The sequence below is a fragment of the Sporothrix brasiliensis genome, assembly GCF_000820605.1.
Source record: "Sporothrix brasiliensis 5110 chromosome Unknown Cont19, whole genome shotgun sequence".
Classification (NCBI taxonomy): Eukaryota; Fungi; Ascomycota; class Sordariomycetes; order Ophiostomatales; family Ophiostomataceae; genus Sporothrix; species Sporothrix brasiliensis.
Genome location: NW_024467138.1, coordinates 575,689 through 592,742, shown reverse-complemented (window position 1 = coordinate 592,742; position 17,054 = coordinate 575,689). Strand labels below are relative to the sequence as shown.

At 56.9% G+C, this 17,054-nt stretch overlaps 5 protein-coding genes across 5 annotated transcripts; 2 read left to right on the top strand and 3 right to left on the bottom strand.

Moving 5' to 3' along the window:
• Window positions 1-218: 218 nt before the first annotated feature.
• SPBR_00888 (uncharacterized protein) lies at window positions 219-1,151 on the top strand (the record flags this gene model as incomplete). The annotated part of the gene is made up of 1 exon (XM_040759207.1): window positions 219-1,151. The coding sequence occupies one exon, from the start codon at window positions 219-221 to the stop codon at window positions 1,149-1,151; it is 933 nt and encodes a 310-aa protein (XP_040617978.1).
• Window positions 1,152-1,486: 335 nt separating this feature from the next.
• Window positions 1,487-3,022, bottom strand: SPBR_00538 (battenin; the record flags this gene model as incomplete). Its single annotated transcript, XM_040758857.1, has 1 exon — window positions 1,487-3,022. One exon carries the CDS (start codon window positions 3,020-3,022, stop codon window positions 1,487-1,489), a length of 1,536 nt encoding a protein of 511 aa, XP_040617977.1.
• Window positions 3,023-3,717: 695 nt separating this feature from the next.
• Window positions 3,718-5,815, bottom strand: SPBR_00325 (uncharacterized protein; the record flags this gene model as incomplete). Its single annotated transcript, XM_040758644.1, has 2 exons — window positions 3,718-5,274; window positions 5,348-5,815. The coding sequence occupies 2 exons, from the start codon at window positions 5,813-5,815 to the stop codon at window positions 3,718-3,720; spliced, it is 2,025 nt and encodes a 674-aa protein (XP_040617976.1).
• Window positions 5,816-8,699: 2,884 nt separating this feature from the next.
• On the bottom strand, window positions 8,700-12,384 carry SPBR_00084 (transcription regulator; the record flags this gene model as incomplete). Its single annotated transcript, XM_040758404.1, has 3 exons — window positions 8,700-9,050; window positions 9,154-11,794; window positions 12,338-12,384. The coding sequence occupies 3 exons, from the start codon at window positions 12,382-12,384 to the stop codon at window positions 8,700-8,702; spliced, it is 3,039 nt and encodes a 1,012-aa protein (XP_040617975.1).
• Window positions 12,385-15,205: 2,821 nt separating this feature from the next.
• Window positions 15,206-16,636, top strand: SPBR_00596 (small nucleolar ribonucleoprotein complex component; the record flags this gene model as incomplete). Its single annotated transcript, XM_040758915.1, has 1 exon — window positions 15,206-16,636. One exon carries the CDS (start codon window positions 15,206-15,208, stop codon window positions 16,634-16,636), a length of 1,431 nt encoding a protein of 476 aa, XP_040617974.1.
• Window positions 16,637-17,054: the final 418 nt, after the last annotated feature.

Sequence of the window (17,054 nt, the reverse complement as noted above, 5' to 3'; positions counted from 1 at the left end):
ATCTGGAACCAGGCTGCACTTCAAGTGAAGAAAGAAAGTCACAAAAAACAAAAGGAAAAAACGAAAAAGCTTTCTCTGGTAGAAGCTTTGTCACTTTTTATCCCATTCACAAATCTTTGTAGACAAAGATATTCCTCCAGACGTACGCCACTGGCCCCTAGCACTGCCCACGATACCGTCCGCCCTCACGGTTGACGTAGCTTTTCGTTGAGTCAACCATGACGACCTATGCATCGCTGACGCCGGCGATGACGGCAACGTCCGTCTCTGTCGCGCCCTCGTCAGTGGCGTCCATGGTGGCCCAGCTGAACCAGGGCGTCGCAAACGACAGCGCGCCGCCGCCGCAGATGCACGTCACCGCAGCCAGTGCTGCCATCATTGCCCTTTTGCTTCTCGCTGCCGTCTTCGGCATCTGGTTTGCCATTTGGGGCAATCTGGACAGGGCACAGAGGTGGTGCAGCTGCATGCTGGGGCGGCCCAACACAGGTCGTGGCCGTGGCAATGGCAACGACGATGACGGTGACGGCGGCCGGAGCCAGTCCCTCTCCCACGAAATGCAGCCTCCCACGGTCACCCGCTCGTATTCTGTCCAGCGCAACAACAACTGCGTCGACCTCGAGCGTGGCGTGCCTCGTCGACAGGTCAGGTTCTTGTTCGCCTCATCCTCGTCGTCCGAGACGGCCGGAGAGTCGGCCAAGCCTGCCTCCACCTCCACCTCCACCACCACCACCACCACCACCACCCAGGCCGCCACGCCTCTTCGCTGGCCTTTCTGGCCGGATGTGGCCAACCCGCCGGTGGAGCCCGCGCAGCCGGAAAACCGAATGGTCGTTGAGGCGCTTGCCAGAGACTATGATGTCGCTGGCAGGAGAGTCCGCTTCGCGCAAGGTACCAAGGTCGGCCGGGTTGCCCCAGTGTCCCCAGTGTCCCAAGTGGCGCAAGCTGCCCACGCTGCCCAGGTTGTCACCCCCACATCCACGCGGCCGAGCGTTGTCGCTGTCCAGGGCTCTCACCGTAGCAACGGCTCCAAACGTACCAGCAGCACCCCGACCGCCCAGACTACCGACCGCAACTTCTCGATTGGTTCTCGTTCTGGTCTCCGTCGGGACCTGACGGCGCGCAAGTCGGTGGTCGCAGTGATCGAGAATTGAGTAAACTGTGACAGTGACAGCGACAGCGACAGCGACAGTAGACGGGCAATGCCAAAGGCACGGTAAGGAAGCAACAGTGACAAACAGACTGCACCCCAAGACCAAGACGGGGAGGTAAGAAGAAGCCACAAGGTACGTGACATTGTAATTGCTCTTGTATTTCCAAGACAAGAAAGAAAATAAAAGACCAAAAATAAAATATACATATCGATACCAAACACACAGCTAAGTCGCACAACTCCCCGGCTCATGGCCTGCTCCATAAAATGCATCATACAGTGACAAACACGCAAGCAAATTAAACAAGACGCTCAGAAAATTCAGACATAGGCCCTTCACGCCCGTCCGTGCCCACTCGGCCGGATCTGGCGGCACCAGTCACGGCCGTGCTGCACCTGCCAGTTGCAGAGACCGACCTCCATGGCCATGCCGAGCAGGCCGGCCACGCAGATGCCGCCGCTGTCGCTGACGGAGGTGGCGCCGAGACTGAACTCGCGGTCGGCCGCGGGCACGGTCTCCATGATCTCGGCAAACGTGTTGACGTACACGGCGCCGCCCAGCAGGCCCTCCCAAAAGACAATGGCAAAGACGACGTAGACGGACGGCAGAAACGAGTCAAAGTACAGGGCCTGCGTGGTGAGCACCACCAGGTTCACGACCTGGAGGAGCGACGGTAGGTAGAGGCGGTGGATGCGGTAAAAGGGCGTGGACGAGCGCGAGAGAAAGACGCCGAGCTGGTACAGGAAGCCGTAAAAGGGGTAGAAGGCGCGGAACTCGGTAAAGGGCGACGAGGCGAGGGGGAAGAGCAGTGTGGGCGCGACGCCCTGGTTGATGGTGTACTCGGCAATGTAGACGAGCAGGAGCGGCAGCATGTAGGGGAAAAAGAGGGCGCGGGCGCGGCGCACGTTGGCCTGGAACGAGACGGCTGCTGATGGCAGCGGCGGCGGCCGCCGCCGCCGCCGCACGCGGTGGTGGCGTGCTGCCAACGCTTCCTCGTCCTCGACGGCCACCGCCGCGGCTGCGTATGCCGTGACAACCGAGGCGGAGGAAGCCGCAAACCGGCCGTCGCCGACGCCACCGACGCTCTCCTCGCCGTCCTCGCCGTCCTCGCCGTCCTCACTCCCCTCGTCCTCGTCGTCCTCCTCCGCGTCTCTCGGTGCGCCAGGAACGGCCGTGTATCGCTGCTGTTCTTTGGCCCGTCCGGCCGCGCCCCAGGCGGTGGCGGTGGCGCGCATCGGCCCCCGCGGCAGAAGCCCAAAGAACGTCACCAGCATCACGATCGGCAGCACGGCCGACGCCAGCATGCTCGCGCGCACCGAAAAGGCCAGCCACTCGGTCAGAAGCACGTACAGGCCCGCGCCCACGAGCCCGGCGGCGCCCGTGCCGCTGCCCCAGGCCGCCAGGCTCAGCGGGCCGTAAAAGTGCGTCAGCCCCAGGAAGCTCAGCTCGCCGCCGCCGCTGCTCAGACTGGCCAGCACGACGCCCGTGAGCTTGACGGCCACGCTGGCGGTGGCGGGCGTGGTGGCGACGAGCAGCATGCCGGCGGACGAGAGGGCGACGAAGACGGGGATGCGGGCGGCGTAGGGCACGCGATGGATGAAGTAGGGCGCGACGAGCTTGGTGGCAAAGGACGGCAGGACGTCGGCGAGGAGGACGACGCCTTTGGGGAGCGTGCCGACGAGGTCCTGCGCGGCCGACAGGATGATGACGTAGAGGACGTTGTTGATGAGGCCAAACAGCCAAAAGGACACAAAGACGGGCGTCCGGCCGGTCACGAGGGCCTTGACGCGAGCACGGTACAGCGCCCACGACGACGCAGGCGAGCCCGGCAGCGGCAGCAGAAGGCCCGAGGACGACGGAGACCGGGACATGGCGGCGCGTGCAGCAGCGAGGCTGGAGTTGACGGTAAAAGCGAGACGTACATGCGATGCAGCGAAAGTGAGGAGGGAAACGAGCCGTGGTACGAGCAGAGGTCCAGGGGGGGTGGCACGAGATAAGGATACTGCCGGGCGGTGAAGGTGCTAAAGTACCACTGAACTGGGGGTCGGTGGCGCTGTTTACGAGCGCTGACTTAGGTCACGCGACAGTGTAGTTTGATAAGGCCAGGAACAGCCAAAGCGGCAGCTGGAGTCAATATCTGATTCGTTCCAAGCGACGTAAATACTGCGACGTAAATACGACTTACAACTGTCCGTTGTGTCGCTTCTCTTTCACATGTTGTCTCTAGATATCTCACCCCTCGTAAAGTTAGAAACTAGGTAGGCAAAGGAATGCTGGAGTTTGTTCATTTCTATTATTGCTCTGTCGCATATTGCATCAAAAACCACCAAAAACTCCCTCCAGACGCCGGCTTCTCCAAGATGACATGCAAGGGTCGTATACAAGTAACAAAATGAAAGATGCAAAACAATGGTCAAAATGAAAGAAAATTATGAAAAGACTGAAAAGACGCGCGTATGTGCTTTTCTTGAAAGGGAAAAAGCAACTGTGCCAGATGGGTATCGCTAACAAAGCAGTACGGTTGAGACGATGTGTAACGAAACAGTAGGGACAACGAGGCCACTGACTATGAGTGGTAATACTCCTTCCACGACGCAGGCTTTCGGTCCTTCTCAAAGCTCAATCGGCGGTTCATCTCCCAAGCCGACCGCGTAGCGGGACTCGCACGCACAACAGCCGCCGCCAGCCGCCCGATTTCTCCAATGGCGCGCCGGCCGAGACTAAAGGACGTGAAGAAGAGGTGGTCGTCGGGCTCTTCGCACACCGCGAGTTTCTTGGTCAGTGCCGGCACGGCTGGTGCGGACACGACGTCCTTGTGCACAATTTTGCTCCGGAATCGACTCTTGACGAAGCTCAGGCTAGGGCGGTTGTTCCGGACCTGCTTTGGCTGCGCAGTGCCGGTGGGCGGGCCCGGTGCGACATATGTATGGGTCGGGTTCTCCACCTGCGTGTTGGTACCGGTCGGTGGGCCCGGGGCCACGAACGTATGCGTCGGGCCATCAGTGGCGCTGTCCCCCTGCTTGTCCTTTTCTTGTTTCTTGTCCTCGTCAAAATGGAGCTCGGTTGCGATCTTGCTGGTCTCGGTCGGGAGACCAATGACGTGAGGAGCTGCACAGGGCTTGTCGACCTCCAAATAGCGATCCGACTTGGGCAGCTTACCAAAGCCCTTCTTGTCGACAATGCCGCGCGCCCGCATCTGGCCGTCGATGATCACGTCCATCAGGTAGTCGGACATGCGAAAAAGAATGCCATCTCGGAGGAGCGTGGGAACAGGCGGGTGGTCGTTGTCCTGACGACGTTTGGCCGAATGGCTGGGCAAGTCGTTTGTCGTCCCAGTGATAGCGCCTGTCACAGTAGCGGCGGATTCGGCGTCAGCGCCAACACGATCGTCCGGGTGGATAAAGGTAGCGTTCTTCTTGGACCATTTGTGCATCTCGTCCAAGACAAAGTCGTTCCAGAGCTTTGTGAGGCGCACGGCATTGCGTAGATGCTCGGGCTTTGTGTGCAGGTCGGGCGCGTTGGGGCGGTCGAGGTGCCAGGCGGGCATAAGCGACGGGTCAAACAGAAGCGGGATCACGACACGGAACGGTTCGGACGTGGTGCCCTCCCACTTCAGGTCCGAGTTCTGGCCTGCAGCTCCCTCGGGGTTGTTGATGTTGGCCGTGTTGTTGCCGGATGCCAGAATGATGTCGTCGTCGAGGGGGACAGCGTTGTACTTTGAGTACGCAATCGACGTGGCGTCATGAGCAGCGTCATAGAGCATCTCGATGGTCGAAAACAGGTCATAGACCATGCTCGTCACGTACGCCTCGGCCGTATGGGCCGGAAATGCCGCCAGCGACCAGACATCCCACATGCCCGGCGCGAATACCCAGACGGTCTCCTTGGGCGGTCGCTGCGGTGCCGGCTGCTCGAGAAACTGGGCGACCTGCGTGTATAGATCGCGTGCCTCCCACGGGATGGGATACTGCTCGGACACATACGTAAAGTCGTCCGCTGGCACGTGCTCTTTAGAATCCCGCAAGGCCTCGTCGACGGCTGCGCCGTACAGAGAGTTGCTGCTCAGCGAACGGTGCGGCGAATCGAGCACGGGGACGCAGGAAATGTACGTCGTGCAACCGAGCTGCAGCGTGTTAGTTTGTAGATGTTGGACACGGTTGCACAGTCGTGCAAAGAGGGAAATAGGAAAGTCTCACAGCAATGCACAGCTCCTTCGTCCAAGACGTGTCGTTGATGAAGCCTTGGGCATCTGCTACGTCGGGCAACACGGACGTCGCAATGTCGTTCTCGCCAAACACGACGACCCTCAGACCGCCGCCGGCCAGCGCATCGTGTGCATTGTTCTCGCCCGGCACGAGGACCGGCTGGCCCTTGGAGGCACCACGACTACCACCGAGTCCGCTGGGCCGGAATTCCCAAAGGTGGCTTGTGCTGCTGACGATTCGGTTGGAGACGCTCGAGGGCAGGCATTTGGTCAGGGCGAGCAACGAGGCGAGAAGAACTGCCAGGTACAGCAGAAGTTTAGGCCCACTGCGAGTGACGCGGTGGAAGAAGAAGTTGAGGAAGGCGAGAGCCCTGTAGGAGCGTGTTGCGCTTGAGTGCGGTTTTGTTGCCGATGTGAGGGCGGCAGCTACGGAGTCGGGGCTGCCGGCTGATGCGACCATTATGATAGGAAGAGGAGAAAATGATCAGAGAGAAGGAAGAAGAGAGAAGAACGAAGAGAAGGGGGAGGGTGCTGTTGTTAGATACCGACGGCCATGGGAGGATGATGTACGAGATTGGCCGTGTCGTTTACACAGAGCAGGTGGAGTTATGAAGAGATAAGATATATAAATGGATGTAAGGGAAAGCGAGAAAATAAAGATGGTCAGAGTCCTTGCAGAGAGGATGAACGTTGCTGCAGGTATGAGACGGAAATTCAAAGTGGTGAGTTTGGTCCTTGCGCGAGGGATCGGCCGGGCAAAACGACGCCGTTGCAGGCAGTGCGTAGACGCTCACAATTGTTGGTAGAGCGGCGAGTGTTTCGGTATGGGGAGGAAGGAAAGCTGTATTGCAACGTGAAGCGGCTGCTGGAGACACAAGTAGACAAGCTCACAGCCTGCTTAGCAAAGGCGAGGATGTGGATGTTGATCGTGTGCTCTTATTGCCAGCAGGTTTCGTCGTGATCCAGAGCTTGGCAATGGCACTTGGGCGATATGATGAGAAGCCTCGAGATGTCCGTGGTTTGATGGAGACGATTAAGTGAGAACACAAAAGATCTGGCTGCAGCCGCAGATAAAAGTTGAAAGGTGGACAAGAACTTCGGTCGAGTGCAGGACAAGATGTGCCAAAAATGACGAGAGCCAAGAACGAGCAAAGCGCACGGTTGCTCCTTCTCGATCTGTTTTTGGGTGAGTGGGGCCACCAGAGAACAACCACTGTTACAGAAGGAACGAGGCAGGGGCGATGCGGGTTGGCATCGGTGGCGTGCCGGAAGCCGATTTGTGGTCAAGGCGACTATATCAAATTAAAGAAGGAGCTACCGAAAGTGACAGAAACGAAAGGGAAGGAAGTGAAAAGGAAGGAGCGTCCCGGAATGTGGAAGAACCACCTGGGGTCGTTAGATACGGAATGCACATGTAATCAGTAAACAGAAACAGGAACCGAAACGCGCAATAACGACCCAACAAAAAAAAGCATACGAATGCACGCGACATCGGTTTCGAAAGTGGAAATGAGGCGGCATACGCAAGGGGGCATCGGCAGCGTTCACTCGGAGAGGCCATCAGGACCAGATGCAAAAGGCTCGAGATTCGCTGGGAAAGGAAACAGCGATCCTTCCCCAACGCGGCGACCTGTCGCGTGCCCAGACGTCAAGGCCAGGCCTGGCCCACCCCAACGCTACTACTGGGACGCGCCAGGGCTTCGATCGAACTAACTGACCAACTACGTGCAATACTAAATATACACTGTCGACGCACAAATGAGTACGCGGCTTCGTGTGGGCCGAGCCAGACTGAAGAGATGAGACGACCAAGTGCCAGGCCATCCCCAAACACGAAAGCACTCAGCCGGCAACCGGGATCATGGGCTCGAGAGCAAATGACGTTTATATGGGAGGCAGGCTAGCTGTGCTTTCAATAAATGAAAAGGACCAACTACGACCCGGTCTCTGTCTGCCAATTGTGCCAGACGAATTTGTGGCTTGGAGCTGATATTGATGTTCAGGCTCTGACGTTGGAAAGAGAATGAATTGACGTCCAGTGTCCAGGACGTGTCTCTACGTGATGGATAGGCGGCCATCTTGGCCATCAGTTACCTCGCGATGAAACAGAGTTGTAAGCAAAACTTGCACAAAGAAAGAGAAAACAAAACAGGGGCGCACTTCCATCTGTCAACGGGACTCGTCAGCTTGTGGGTCCCGCCCCAAGCCGTCTTGGCAAGTATGGCAGGGGAGGGAGGGAAAGGTGGACGCATTGCGACAGTATTTTGTAGGTATCTCCCAACATGAGAAAACTGCGACGTTTTGTACTGTCTCTTCCGATCCAGTGGATATGCCATTCTGGTCTGCAGAAACACCAGTCTTGAAAGATGCAATTCTTCATTGGTGGCAAACGTATGAAGTCCGTCCCAAACCTCGAGAGAAGATATCTTTATACATGTCGTATCAGGGAACCTAAAACAAATGGCCGATTCATATCAAGTCGTACGGCGTACAAGCCCGACGCGTTGGCGTTCGTCATCTACATACAGAGTCTTGCATGTGTGTGGTTCTCTGTTCTGGAGACTCTTTAATTCGACTCCTTGCATGGGCATCTTGTTTAAGCAACATCGTCCCACTGACCTCAATAACTGACCAGGTCAACGGACATCATCTTGTGTTTGTGTGAAATACGATTGAATTGCCAAGGCAGGCCACGAGGCTGAGAATGAACGAAATAGCAAGGTTATGCGACTCTTAGGCCATGTCCATATAAAATTGGCACAAATTCGGTGCAATATCACTTTGATGATGCTTTAGAGCTACGGCAGGAACGAGGAGGTGCGAACACGATCAATTTTCATTCCTTCACTTGCTTCTGAAAGCATGACATCCCGTCTTTTATCTTGGAAGCCTGTGTCTCTGCCCCCTTGGCCATGATTCTTAATATTCCCGCCGTCCGAATCTTGCGCAACAAAGCAGACCAGACATGAAATCAAATCCGCATGAGACTGCTGGAAACAGGAAACAGGAAAGCAGGAAGCAAGAATGCAAAGAAAAAAAAAGTACATATAAAGAGGCCGCACCCTCCGTTAGCATGGCCAGCAAACAAACGCCTAATTATTTTGGTGTCCCATTTTATGTCCCAAACAAAAACCTGTCCGCCCCAAATCATTCCAAACGTACATTATGCGCAAACGCCCCTCCACCAGCGCAGCGCACAATACAAAAGCGAAAAAGGCGAAAAAGGCGAAAAAGCGAAAAAAAAAAAGGCGAAACAAAATCGCGCAAAACATGCCGACCAAGATTAATACACATAGGCGAGAATTTTATACAGAGAAGCAAAAACGAGGGGTCGAGGCAGGCGCCTACTCCTCCTCCGAGTCGACCTCGCTCTCTTCCTCCTCACTCTCCTCTTCCTCGAGCGGTTGGTTCACTTCAACCGACGGCAGTGGCTCTTGACTACCGCTGCCGGGACGCTGGAATTGCGCCTTGATTTCACGAAGCTTCTCAATGTTGCGCTCCTGCTCCAGCTTGCCCATCGGCTTGTGCTTCTTGGGCTTGCCGCTCGGCTTGCCCGCCCCGTCGCCCGTCGCTCTGGGCTTCTCCGTCTTCACCCGCATGTGGGGGAAGGCCTTGACGATGAGCTCATACAACTTGCCCAGGGCATCTTGTGAAAGCTGGTCAATGTCCAGCTCCAGCTCCCCAGATTCACTCTCCTACAGTGGAAACACGTTAGTCCATGGCAAGCAAACAACAGAGGTGTAGATAGGAAGGGGACAAACGGGATCACGTCCCGACCGACGGGTGAGAGACACGTACCTCTTGACTGGTATCCTTCTTAATGATGTCAATCGCCTTCTCGAGCTGATTGCCATCCAAGTTGTTAATACCGTCTGTCACCACACTCTTCTCGGCCTGGCCAAAGTGCCGCGGCTTGGGAGCCTTCTTGGCCGCAGCACCGGCCGCCTTCTTCGCACCACCAGCACCGGCCTTCTTTGCTGCTGCGCCACCACCGCCAGCCGCCTTCTTGCCCTTGGCCGCTTTCGCCTTGGCTGGTTTCTTGGTCCGGCGGTCGGCCTCCACCGCCGCGAGCTTGATCTTCTCCTCAACAATTTGCTTCTGAATCATATTCGTAACAACTTGCTGCGTCGTGATCATCGTCATGTCCGGAGCGGCGGCGTCTAGCAGCTTCTTCAGGCGCGCGTTCTCCTCATCCAGACGCTTAACAAGAGCGTTGACGGTGTCGCTCGAGAGCGGAGGAGCCGAGATTTCGCCTCCCTCGTCGTCGCTGTCCTCTGCATCCTCGTCAGAATCCTCGTCCTTCACAGACGGGCTGGGCGCTGTCGTCTGCGTGGTGTGCGCCGCAATCCAGCTGTCCTTCTCCGCCCACTTCTGCTTAAAGAGGTCCTCGAGCCGGTTCGCGGCGTCCACGACCTCGCCGACAACGTTGAACTTGCGGCAGTTTTTGACAATGAGCCCAAAGTCGTTCTCAAAGTCCTTGGCAGACACGTACTCGCCAAGGTTGAGCTTCGTCTGCATCGTGCCCAGATCCATCGGCTTCTTGATCACCTTATGGTACGTCGGAATCTGCAGCGCCACAGCATCGACGGGCTTCAAAAACCAGTGGTTGTTCTCGTAGTGCTTCGCCTTGACCAGCTCCTTGAGCACCTCTTCGCAGAACCGGAACTCGGGCGACTTCTTCTTGGGGTTCTTCGGCTCGTAGCCAAGGTCACGGTTCTTGGGTGGGTGGATCGGCCGCTTCGGCCGGTCGCCGTCGTTCTTGGCCGAGTCGCGGCGGATAATGGGCACGCCCGACGACGGGACCGCAAACACCGGTGTCGATGCTTCCACCGCCGTAGCACCGGCCAGGCCAGGAGACGACGCCTTGGTGTTCGCCCCAAACGACGTGGACAGGGCAAGCGGACTGGCCGAGACATTGATGACAGAGTCGTCCGCGGGCGAGCTCGCGGCGCCTCGGGATTCGCGGCGGTTCGCGGCAGCGCGAGGCTCGGTCTGGCGGGTGGGCAGCTGCTTCGGCTCCTTCTTCTCAGACTTCTGCGGCTCCTGCGCAGAGACCTCCGAGAGCCGTGTGAAGTAGTTGTCCACGAGCGACTTGGCCTCGTCGGTCACAGGGTTGCCGAGACCGTTGAACGAAACCGAATTCTCAAAAATCAGAAACAGGTCCGACGTAAATTCGCCATGCGTCGCGTATGCATTTTCACGAAGGTTGCGCTCCAGCAGTCCAATGTCGACTGGCTTCGCCACCCGCGCCGTATACGCGTCCCAGAGCATAGGCCATTTCTTGTGGACAGGATCCTTGAAGTTGTTACCTGCCTTTGTTTTCTTGACACTGGCGAGGACACGACGGATCTCCTTGCTGGCATATGCCGAAATGGGCTCGTCGTCCAGCTTAGGGTCTGCTAGACTGCCCTCCTTTGCCACGGCGCGTGTGCGAGGCGGCATGACAACGGGGGCGACGTCCACCTGCATCTCAGCGCCGGCAGGGGGGGCCTCCGTGTGGCTGGCCGGTGCCGCAGGTGCCTCGGCGTCTTCAGTCTTGGCGCGCTTCGCCGAAGGACCAACCTCCTCATCGTCTTCTCTCTCCCTGGGCACCTTGCCCCCCGAAGCATCTGCCATGATCGTATCCTGTGCCGCCGCACCCGAGCTGTTCTCGCGGGAACGATCGTCACGAAGAGACGGCAGGAGGCTGGAGGAGATGGAGTGCGTGAGGGGCGCGTGGACTGGTGGTGACTTGGCCTTTTCTGGGGAGGGGGCCTTGGACACAGCGGCGGGTGGGGGAGTCGGCGCCGCAGCAGCCGCAGCAACCGCAGCCGGAATCGCATCCGCAGGGGCCGCGTTCTCGCTGGGGGCGGACGCAACGTCAATCATATCGACATCCGAGTCTTTCGCACCAGCTCCCGGTGACGGCGACCCGGGCTTTGTTTCCGCCCGTTCCTCGTCGGACGTCTTCGGCGCGCTGCTGGGTTCGGCAGCTGGTGTTTCTTCAGCGGCGCTCTCCGGTGCGGCCTCTGCGGCTGACTGCCTCCCAGCCTCCAACGAGGGTTCTTTCGCAGGATCCACAGCAGGTGCACGAGTAGCTGTCGGCTCTTCGGTCGACAGTGCTGGTGCTGCTGGGCTAACTTCCTTTGGTGCTTCGGCTGCCGGCTCCTCTGCGGTTGCGGCTGGCGCAGCAACGGCCTCGTCGTCTTTCGCAACCTCCTTCTCGGCGTCGTCAGAGGGCAGGTCTGCTGTTGGTGCCGGTTCCGGCTTGGCGTCGTCCTCTGCTGACTTGTCGCTGACGGGTGCGTCGGTTGTTGCGGTCGTCTCCACTGCTGTTGGCGTCGAGTTTGCGCCAAAGGCTTCGGCGTTCTTAGAGACGTTGTTTGCGACTTCCAAGACCTCCGTCTTTCCCAACGGCGTACTAATCGGCTTGGGAGAGGTCGGCGCTGCATCGGCGTGTCTACAGTGATGAATCGACATGGTTAGCAAGCAAGTCGACTTGGTTCAGAAACAACTGCAGAAGAATCAGACCGCAGGAAGGCAGCAGAGCTGAGGGCTAACTCAATGATCAGAGGAGCCATGATTGTGTGAAAAGTGCGGTGAAGATGACACGCCATTCACCAGACTAGCGCATAGTCGCGGTGAGCGGTGCTTGTATGTTGAACAGATGGCAAAAGTGGAAAGACAGACAGCAGCAGCAGGCTGATGCAATGCGCGGCATCGCAAGTCGCCATGGTCAAGACGATGCTGCGTTGTCATGGAGAACAACGAGACGTCCCTTGTATATAAATACAGAGAACAGGATGCAGGCGTGCGCTTTGCTGGGCTAGAGGGGCTAGAGGGAAGGAGCGATCGGGAGCAGCGCGATTGCGCAGAAAAGGGAAGGCACGAAGCAGAGTGGCCGTCGTTGTGAGGGAAGGTGCGACGTCGCAACACGTGCGTTGCGAAAAGCGCCCAAGAGAGAAAAAACAAGCAATGGAAAATAAAACAAAATGCGACTTACCCATTCACGCCGTTGCTCGTCGGCAGGTCATCTGTAACTGAGGCCATTTTGGTTGGCTCTTTGCGGTCGAGGGAAGCAATGTCTGTCGGATGCGGTGATGTCATGACAGCCATTCGAAGATTTCGTGGAAAGAGGATGCGACTAGTTGGGAAGCAGCGACATGAACACAAATCGGGGCGGCGAGAGGCTGGAGAAGGCGCGGCGTGTTAGTGGTCTAATAAATACTGAACGCCAGAGGTAGCAAATGTGAGCCCCGCCTCGCCGTTTTCTTCCTCGGTTCTCAGGGAGCGATGGAAAGCACAGAAAAAAAGCAAGAAATGTCGCTATAGAATTGAAATAGCCAAAGAAGAGAGAGAGAGAAAAAAAGAAAAGAAAAGAAAAAAGAAAAGAAACAATAAACAAAAGTGAAAAAGAAAGCACAGTGCAAGTGGGGATGTATATGTGTCGTCGAAACAAAACGAGGGAAGGCTGGCACTCTGAACAACGCGGGAACTCACTGTAAAAGCGAAATGGAGAGGCTGGGGCGAATTGCTAGCGGTGGTTGGCTCTGGGCAAAGCCGCAAATGTGTTAGATAAAACGGTGTGGCGGATGAGTTGTGGCGGGCTGGTGATGACTAAGGACCGGGAAAACGAGGAACGGGGTGTCGAAAAGATAAATCGAAGAGAGAAAATACAAAAGCGCGGCGATTGGAAACAAAAAGGTGACAGTGTAAATAAAACCAAATAACTGGGGCTGGTCGCGCAATTGCCAGAGCCTTGGGGGTGTTTGGGGGCGTGCTTCGGGGCACTGGAACCGGAGTGGAAGGAGCGATGCAGGACGAAACAGGTGGTAGGGGGAAAGAACGCACTAGGTGACAGTCGCTGTAGGAAACAGCGGACTCTGATTGGTTGGTGGAGTCGCAGATACGTCGCGTTTTCAAAAAAATCAAAAGAAAAAACACATGTCAGTCCCGGTCGGCAGGCGGGAGGTATTTATTTCGAAAGGTACGTTGGGCGCCGCTGATCTGTTCTTATCTGTGATTCGCCTGTGGTTGGACGAGAGGGCAGAAGAGAATGAGAAGGAAGGGGCGTAGGGGAGGGGGTGTGTTTATGTGGGGTGAGGAAATGGCCCGTGCGCGGATCGGCGTCGAGACTGTGTGCGAAGGACAGAGACGCTAAAAAAAATAAAAGAGGGAAGAAAATCGAAGAAAACCGAGGGGAAGGCGAAAAAAGTTGCCAAAGGCCTTGTTGCTTATGTACCGTGGTTCGCCACTAAGAGGCCGCGCAGCCAATCAGGAGCCGTGCGCAACGCGAGACGCAACACCGCGACGACGTGCAGCTTGTGCCTTTCTTCTGAAAGAAACATTGAAACAGCAATTACGGCAGCGCCAAAGAATCCCGCATGGAACTGCAAGTGGAAGATAAAAAGGCAGAAGTGAAAGGCACGGCCGGCGATAAACCAAGACGAGGCAGCGCGTGTAAGTCACGCCGGTGTTCCAGGAAAGAGCGCGACTTCATTCACCGTTAAACGATAAACTACAATGATGGCCACGAGGAGCGTCCTGAACATCGATTAAGAACAGCAATGTCGAGTTGCTTGCGCCACGAGAACAGGCAGGACGCTTCTCACTGCGCTTTGGAACGCACGCGCCGGATCGGGCAGGTATCACGTAGCTCCTGTCGCACCTTTTCACCATCGTCCAAAGCCAGGCTGTGGTGAAAGGTCATTGTCGCAGTCTTTCCAATGCTCCTTGATCTCAATTAGCGTGACTCCGGCGTCAAAACGGTTACTGCCAACATCAATGCGACTGAACATTGTCTTTGCCAACAGTTTGAATCGCGAACCTTATAGAAATGCAGTTGTCGTGTCGCGTCCGGAGTGCTCCGTTCAGTGTGGAACCCTTGTGCAGTCTTTGCTTGGTTTGCCTTGTTCGATTCCCTTTTTCTTCCATTGCTTCCTGCTTGGAGGCAGACAAGCCAAACGGGTCGTTACAACGGCCCATGAAAAGGCGCGCAAGGTGTGCGCATAGCCGTCGTTTGTTCACAGCTTTGCGAAAATTTTGCGACACAATTGCGCGACCGCTCGCCAGTTCAGACGACGTCTCAGACGTATGTGCCCTGTCAAAAATGAGAACTGAGCATAGAGCACTTCGCCGGAAACAAAGGCCTGTTCTTCTGCACCAATCAATGGGCCCAGATGGAGACAACTGGTGGATCCCATAATCAACGGAAAAGACAAAGGACGGCAGGCAAGTCCCACAATTCAATCTTCAAACACCAATAGGCAGCCATGTATGGGTACAGGCTCCACGCAAACCACCAATGACGACGCAGGCACCCGTGTCCATTTCCGAGGTTGAAGCCTGCACATACGAATGTAGGGCACTGCCACAGTGCGCAATTTCCAGAGGTTCCGATTTTATTCGTACGAACACAACGCACGAATCGAGAGAAGTGAGTCACGAATAAAGTCACCTGATACAAGCAGCGTATATTAGTCATCTGGTAACTGGGATCGTGTGACCTGGCACGTGTGTCTGACTCGGACCCACCCAAAAGGCGGACAAGAATACCGCCAGGAATATAGTAAAGTGACCCAGAAAAAAAACTGTACCAGGACAATATTGAGAACAATTTTTTCTCCCATGCTGCAGTGAGAAGCAGAACATCGAGGTATTGTCGACCCCTACTCTCGATCCTTCAATTGGCTTCACTTTCCTTCTCGGGGCGTTACGCATAGGACGACACGGCTTTGCAACTAATGGCCCATTTGCATTTTGCATTTTAATTCGTCCTTGCTGTGTTTTCTTTCATCACCTCCCTTCTTCTACACATCATCTTCACAGCGGCCATACTACATTCACAATCACATTCACATTCATATTCACAATGTCGTCGACTAAGCGGAAAGCACCGCCGGTGCGCATTGCCCAACCGCAGACGACGCGGAACGCGAAACCCATGGCCAAGACACGCATCAACGAGCCCAGAACAGCGGTCGTCTCTGTCCCGAAGCACCAGCAAAAGGCGAAGCTGGCCGCCGGCGAGTCGATTGATATCTCCAGCGACGAATCCGACGACGAGGCCGCCGACGTGGACGGGGACGAGGACGAGCTGATGGACGACGATGCGCCGGTGGACGCCGCCGCTGACGAGCCGCAGACCAACGGCCACAAAGGTACGACGAACAACGAGGACGACGACGAGAACAACGACGACGACGACGACGACGAGGACCACGAGCCCACGTTTGGCGACCTCGTCCGCGAGCACGAGACCGTCGATGTCGCCGCCGCCCTGAGCCAGCTCAACCCGGCCGAGGAGCCCGCCGACGCAAACGCGAACGGCCGCGCCAAAACCAACACCGCCGTGGCGGCCGCCCCCACGCTGGCCTCGCTCGGCCACCTCCTCAATGCCGCGCTGCGCTCCGGCGACGACGCCAACCTCGAAGTCTGCTTCAACACCACCACCGACGCCGTCTGGATCCGCAACACCATCCAGCGCCTCGACCCCTCGCTGGCCGGCGCCCTGCTGCAGAAGCTGGCCGCCCGCATCCACCGCCGGCCCGGCCGTGCGCACACACTCGTCGGCTGGGTGCAGTGGACCCTCATCACGCACGGCGGCGCGCTGCTGGCGAACCAGGCGGGCGTGACGCGTGCGCTGCAGGAGCTGCACCGCGTGCTGGAGGAGCGCGCGCGGGGCCTCAACAGCCTGTTGCTGCTCAAGGGCAAGCTGGACATGCTGGAGGCGCAGATGCAGCTGCGGCGGGTGCAGCGGGCGGGCGCCCATGCGGTAGCCGGCGGCGGCGGCGGCCACAGCGGTGTGGCCACAGTCGGCGGCCGGTCTGGCAGTAGCAAGGCGCTGGACGGTGTGAACGGCCTGGGCCGCGCGCGAGGTGCTGGTGGCCGGAGACGCAACGGCGCCGGCCTGGGCCGCGGGGCACGGGACGTGGACGACGACGAGGAGTTTGTGGCCACGTACCGCGAGGAGGACGATGTGGAGGAGGAGGACGAGGCGGGCCAGATCCTGGTCAACGGCGCTGGCGCTGCCAGTGAGTCGTTTATTGCGGAGTCGGATGAGGAGGCGCTCGACGACGATGACGACGATGAGGACAGCGAGGGCGACGAGAATGACGACGCGGAGGATGACGATGACCTCGAAGAGATGGACGACGACGCTGCCGAGGAGGGCGAGGTCGACTTTGACGACGTTGATGACGAAGACGACGATGACGAGGACGAGGACGAGGACGATGCCGCTGCTGCACCGCCTCCCAAGCTGCAGAAGAAGTCGGGTGCTGCTTTCTCGAAGCGGAGGTGAAGACACGTCACGAACGTGGAGTAGTGACAAAAGGGTTTCTTGTTTTGGATGCCATCCTATCTATGTTGTCTTTATATGTCGTGCTTCTGTCATGCTGCATTGGTTTTCTTTTGTTATGCTTTTACGCTTCATCGTCTGGCGACCACATTTGCTCTTTGCCGCAAGTTCGCAGCATCCGGTTGTCATTAACATTTTGCGCCATAGATAAAAATGTAACTGGAGTTCGGATAGGAATTCACATTTCTTGTTTTGCTCTTTTGCTCGTTATATAAAAACAAGCGTGAAACGTACTATTACTTGTGACCTTTTCTATATTTCGCTTCCTAAGATCGTACTGGCCAACGCCCAACGCAATGCTACAAAAAAAGATTCTCAAATGCCCATCATACAAAAACGTGCTAGACCAAAACCACATACC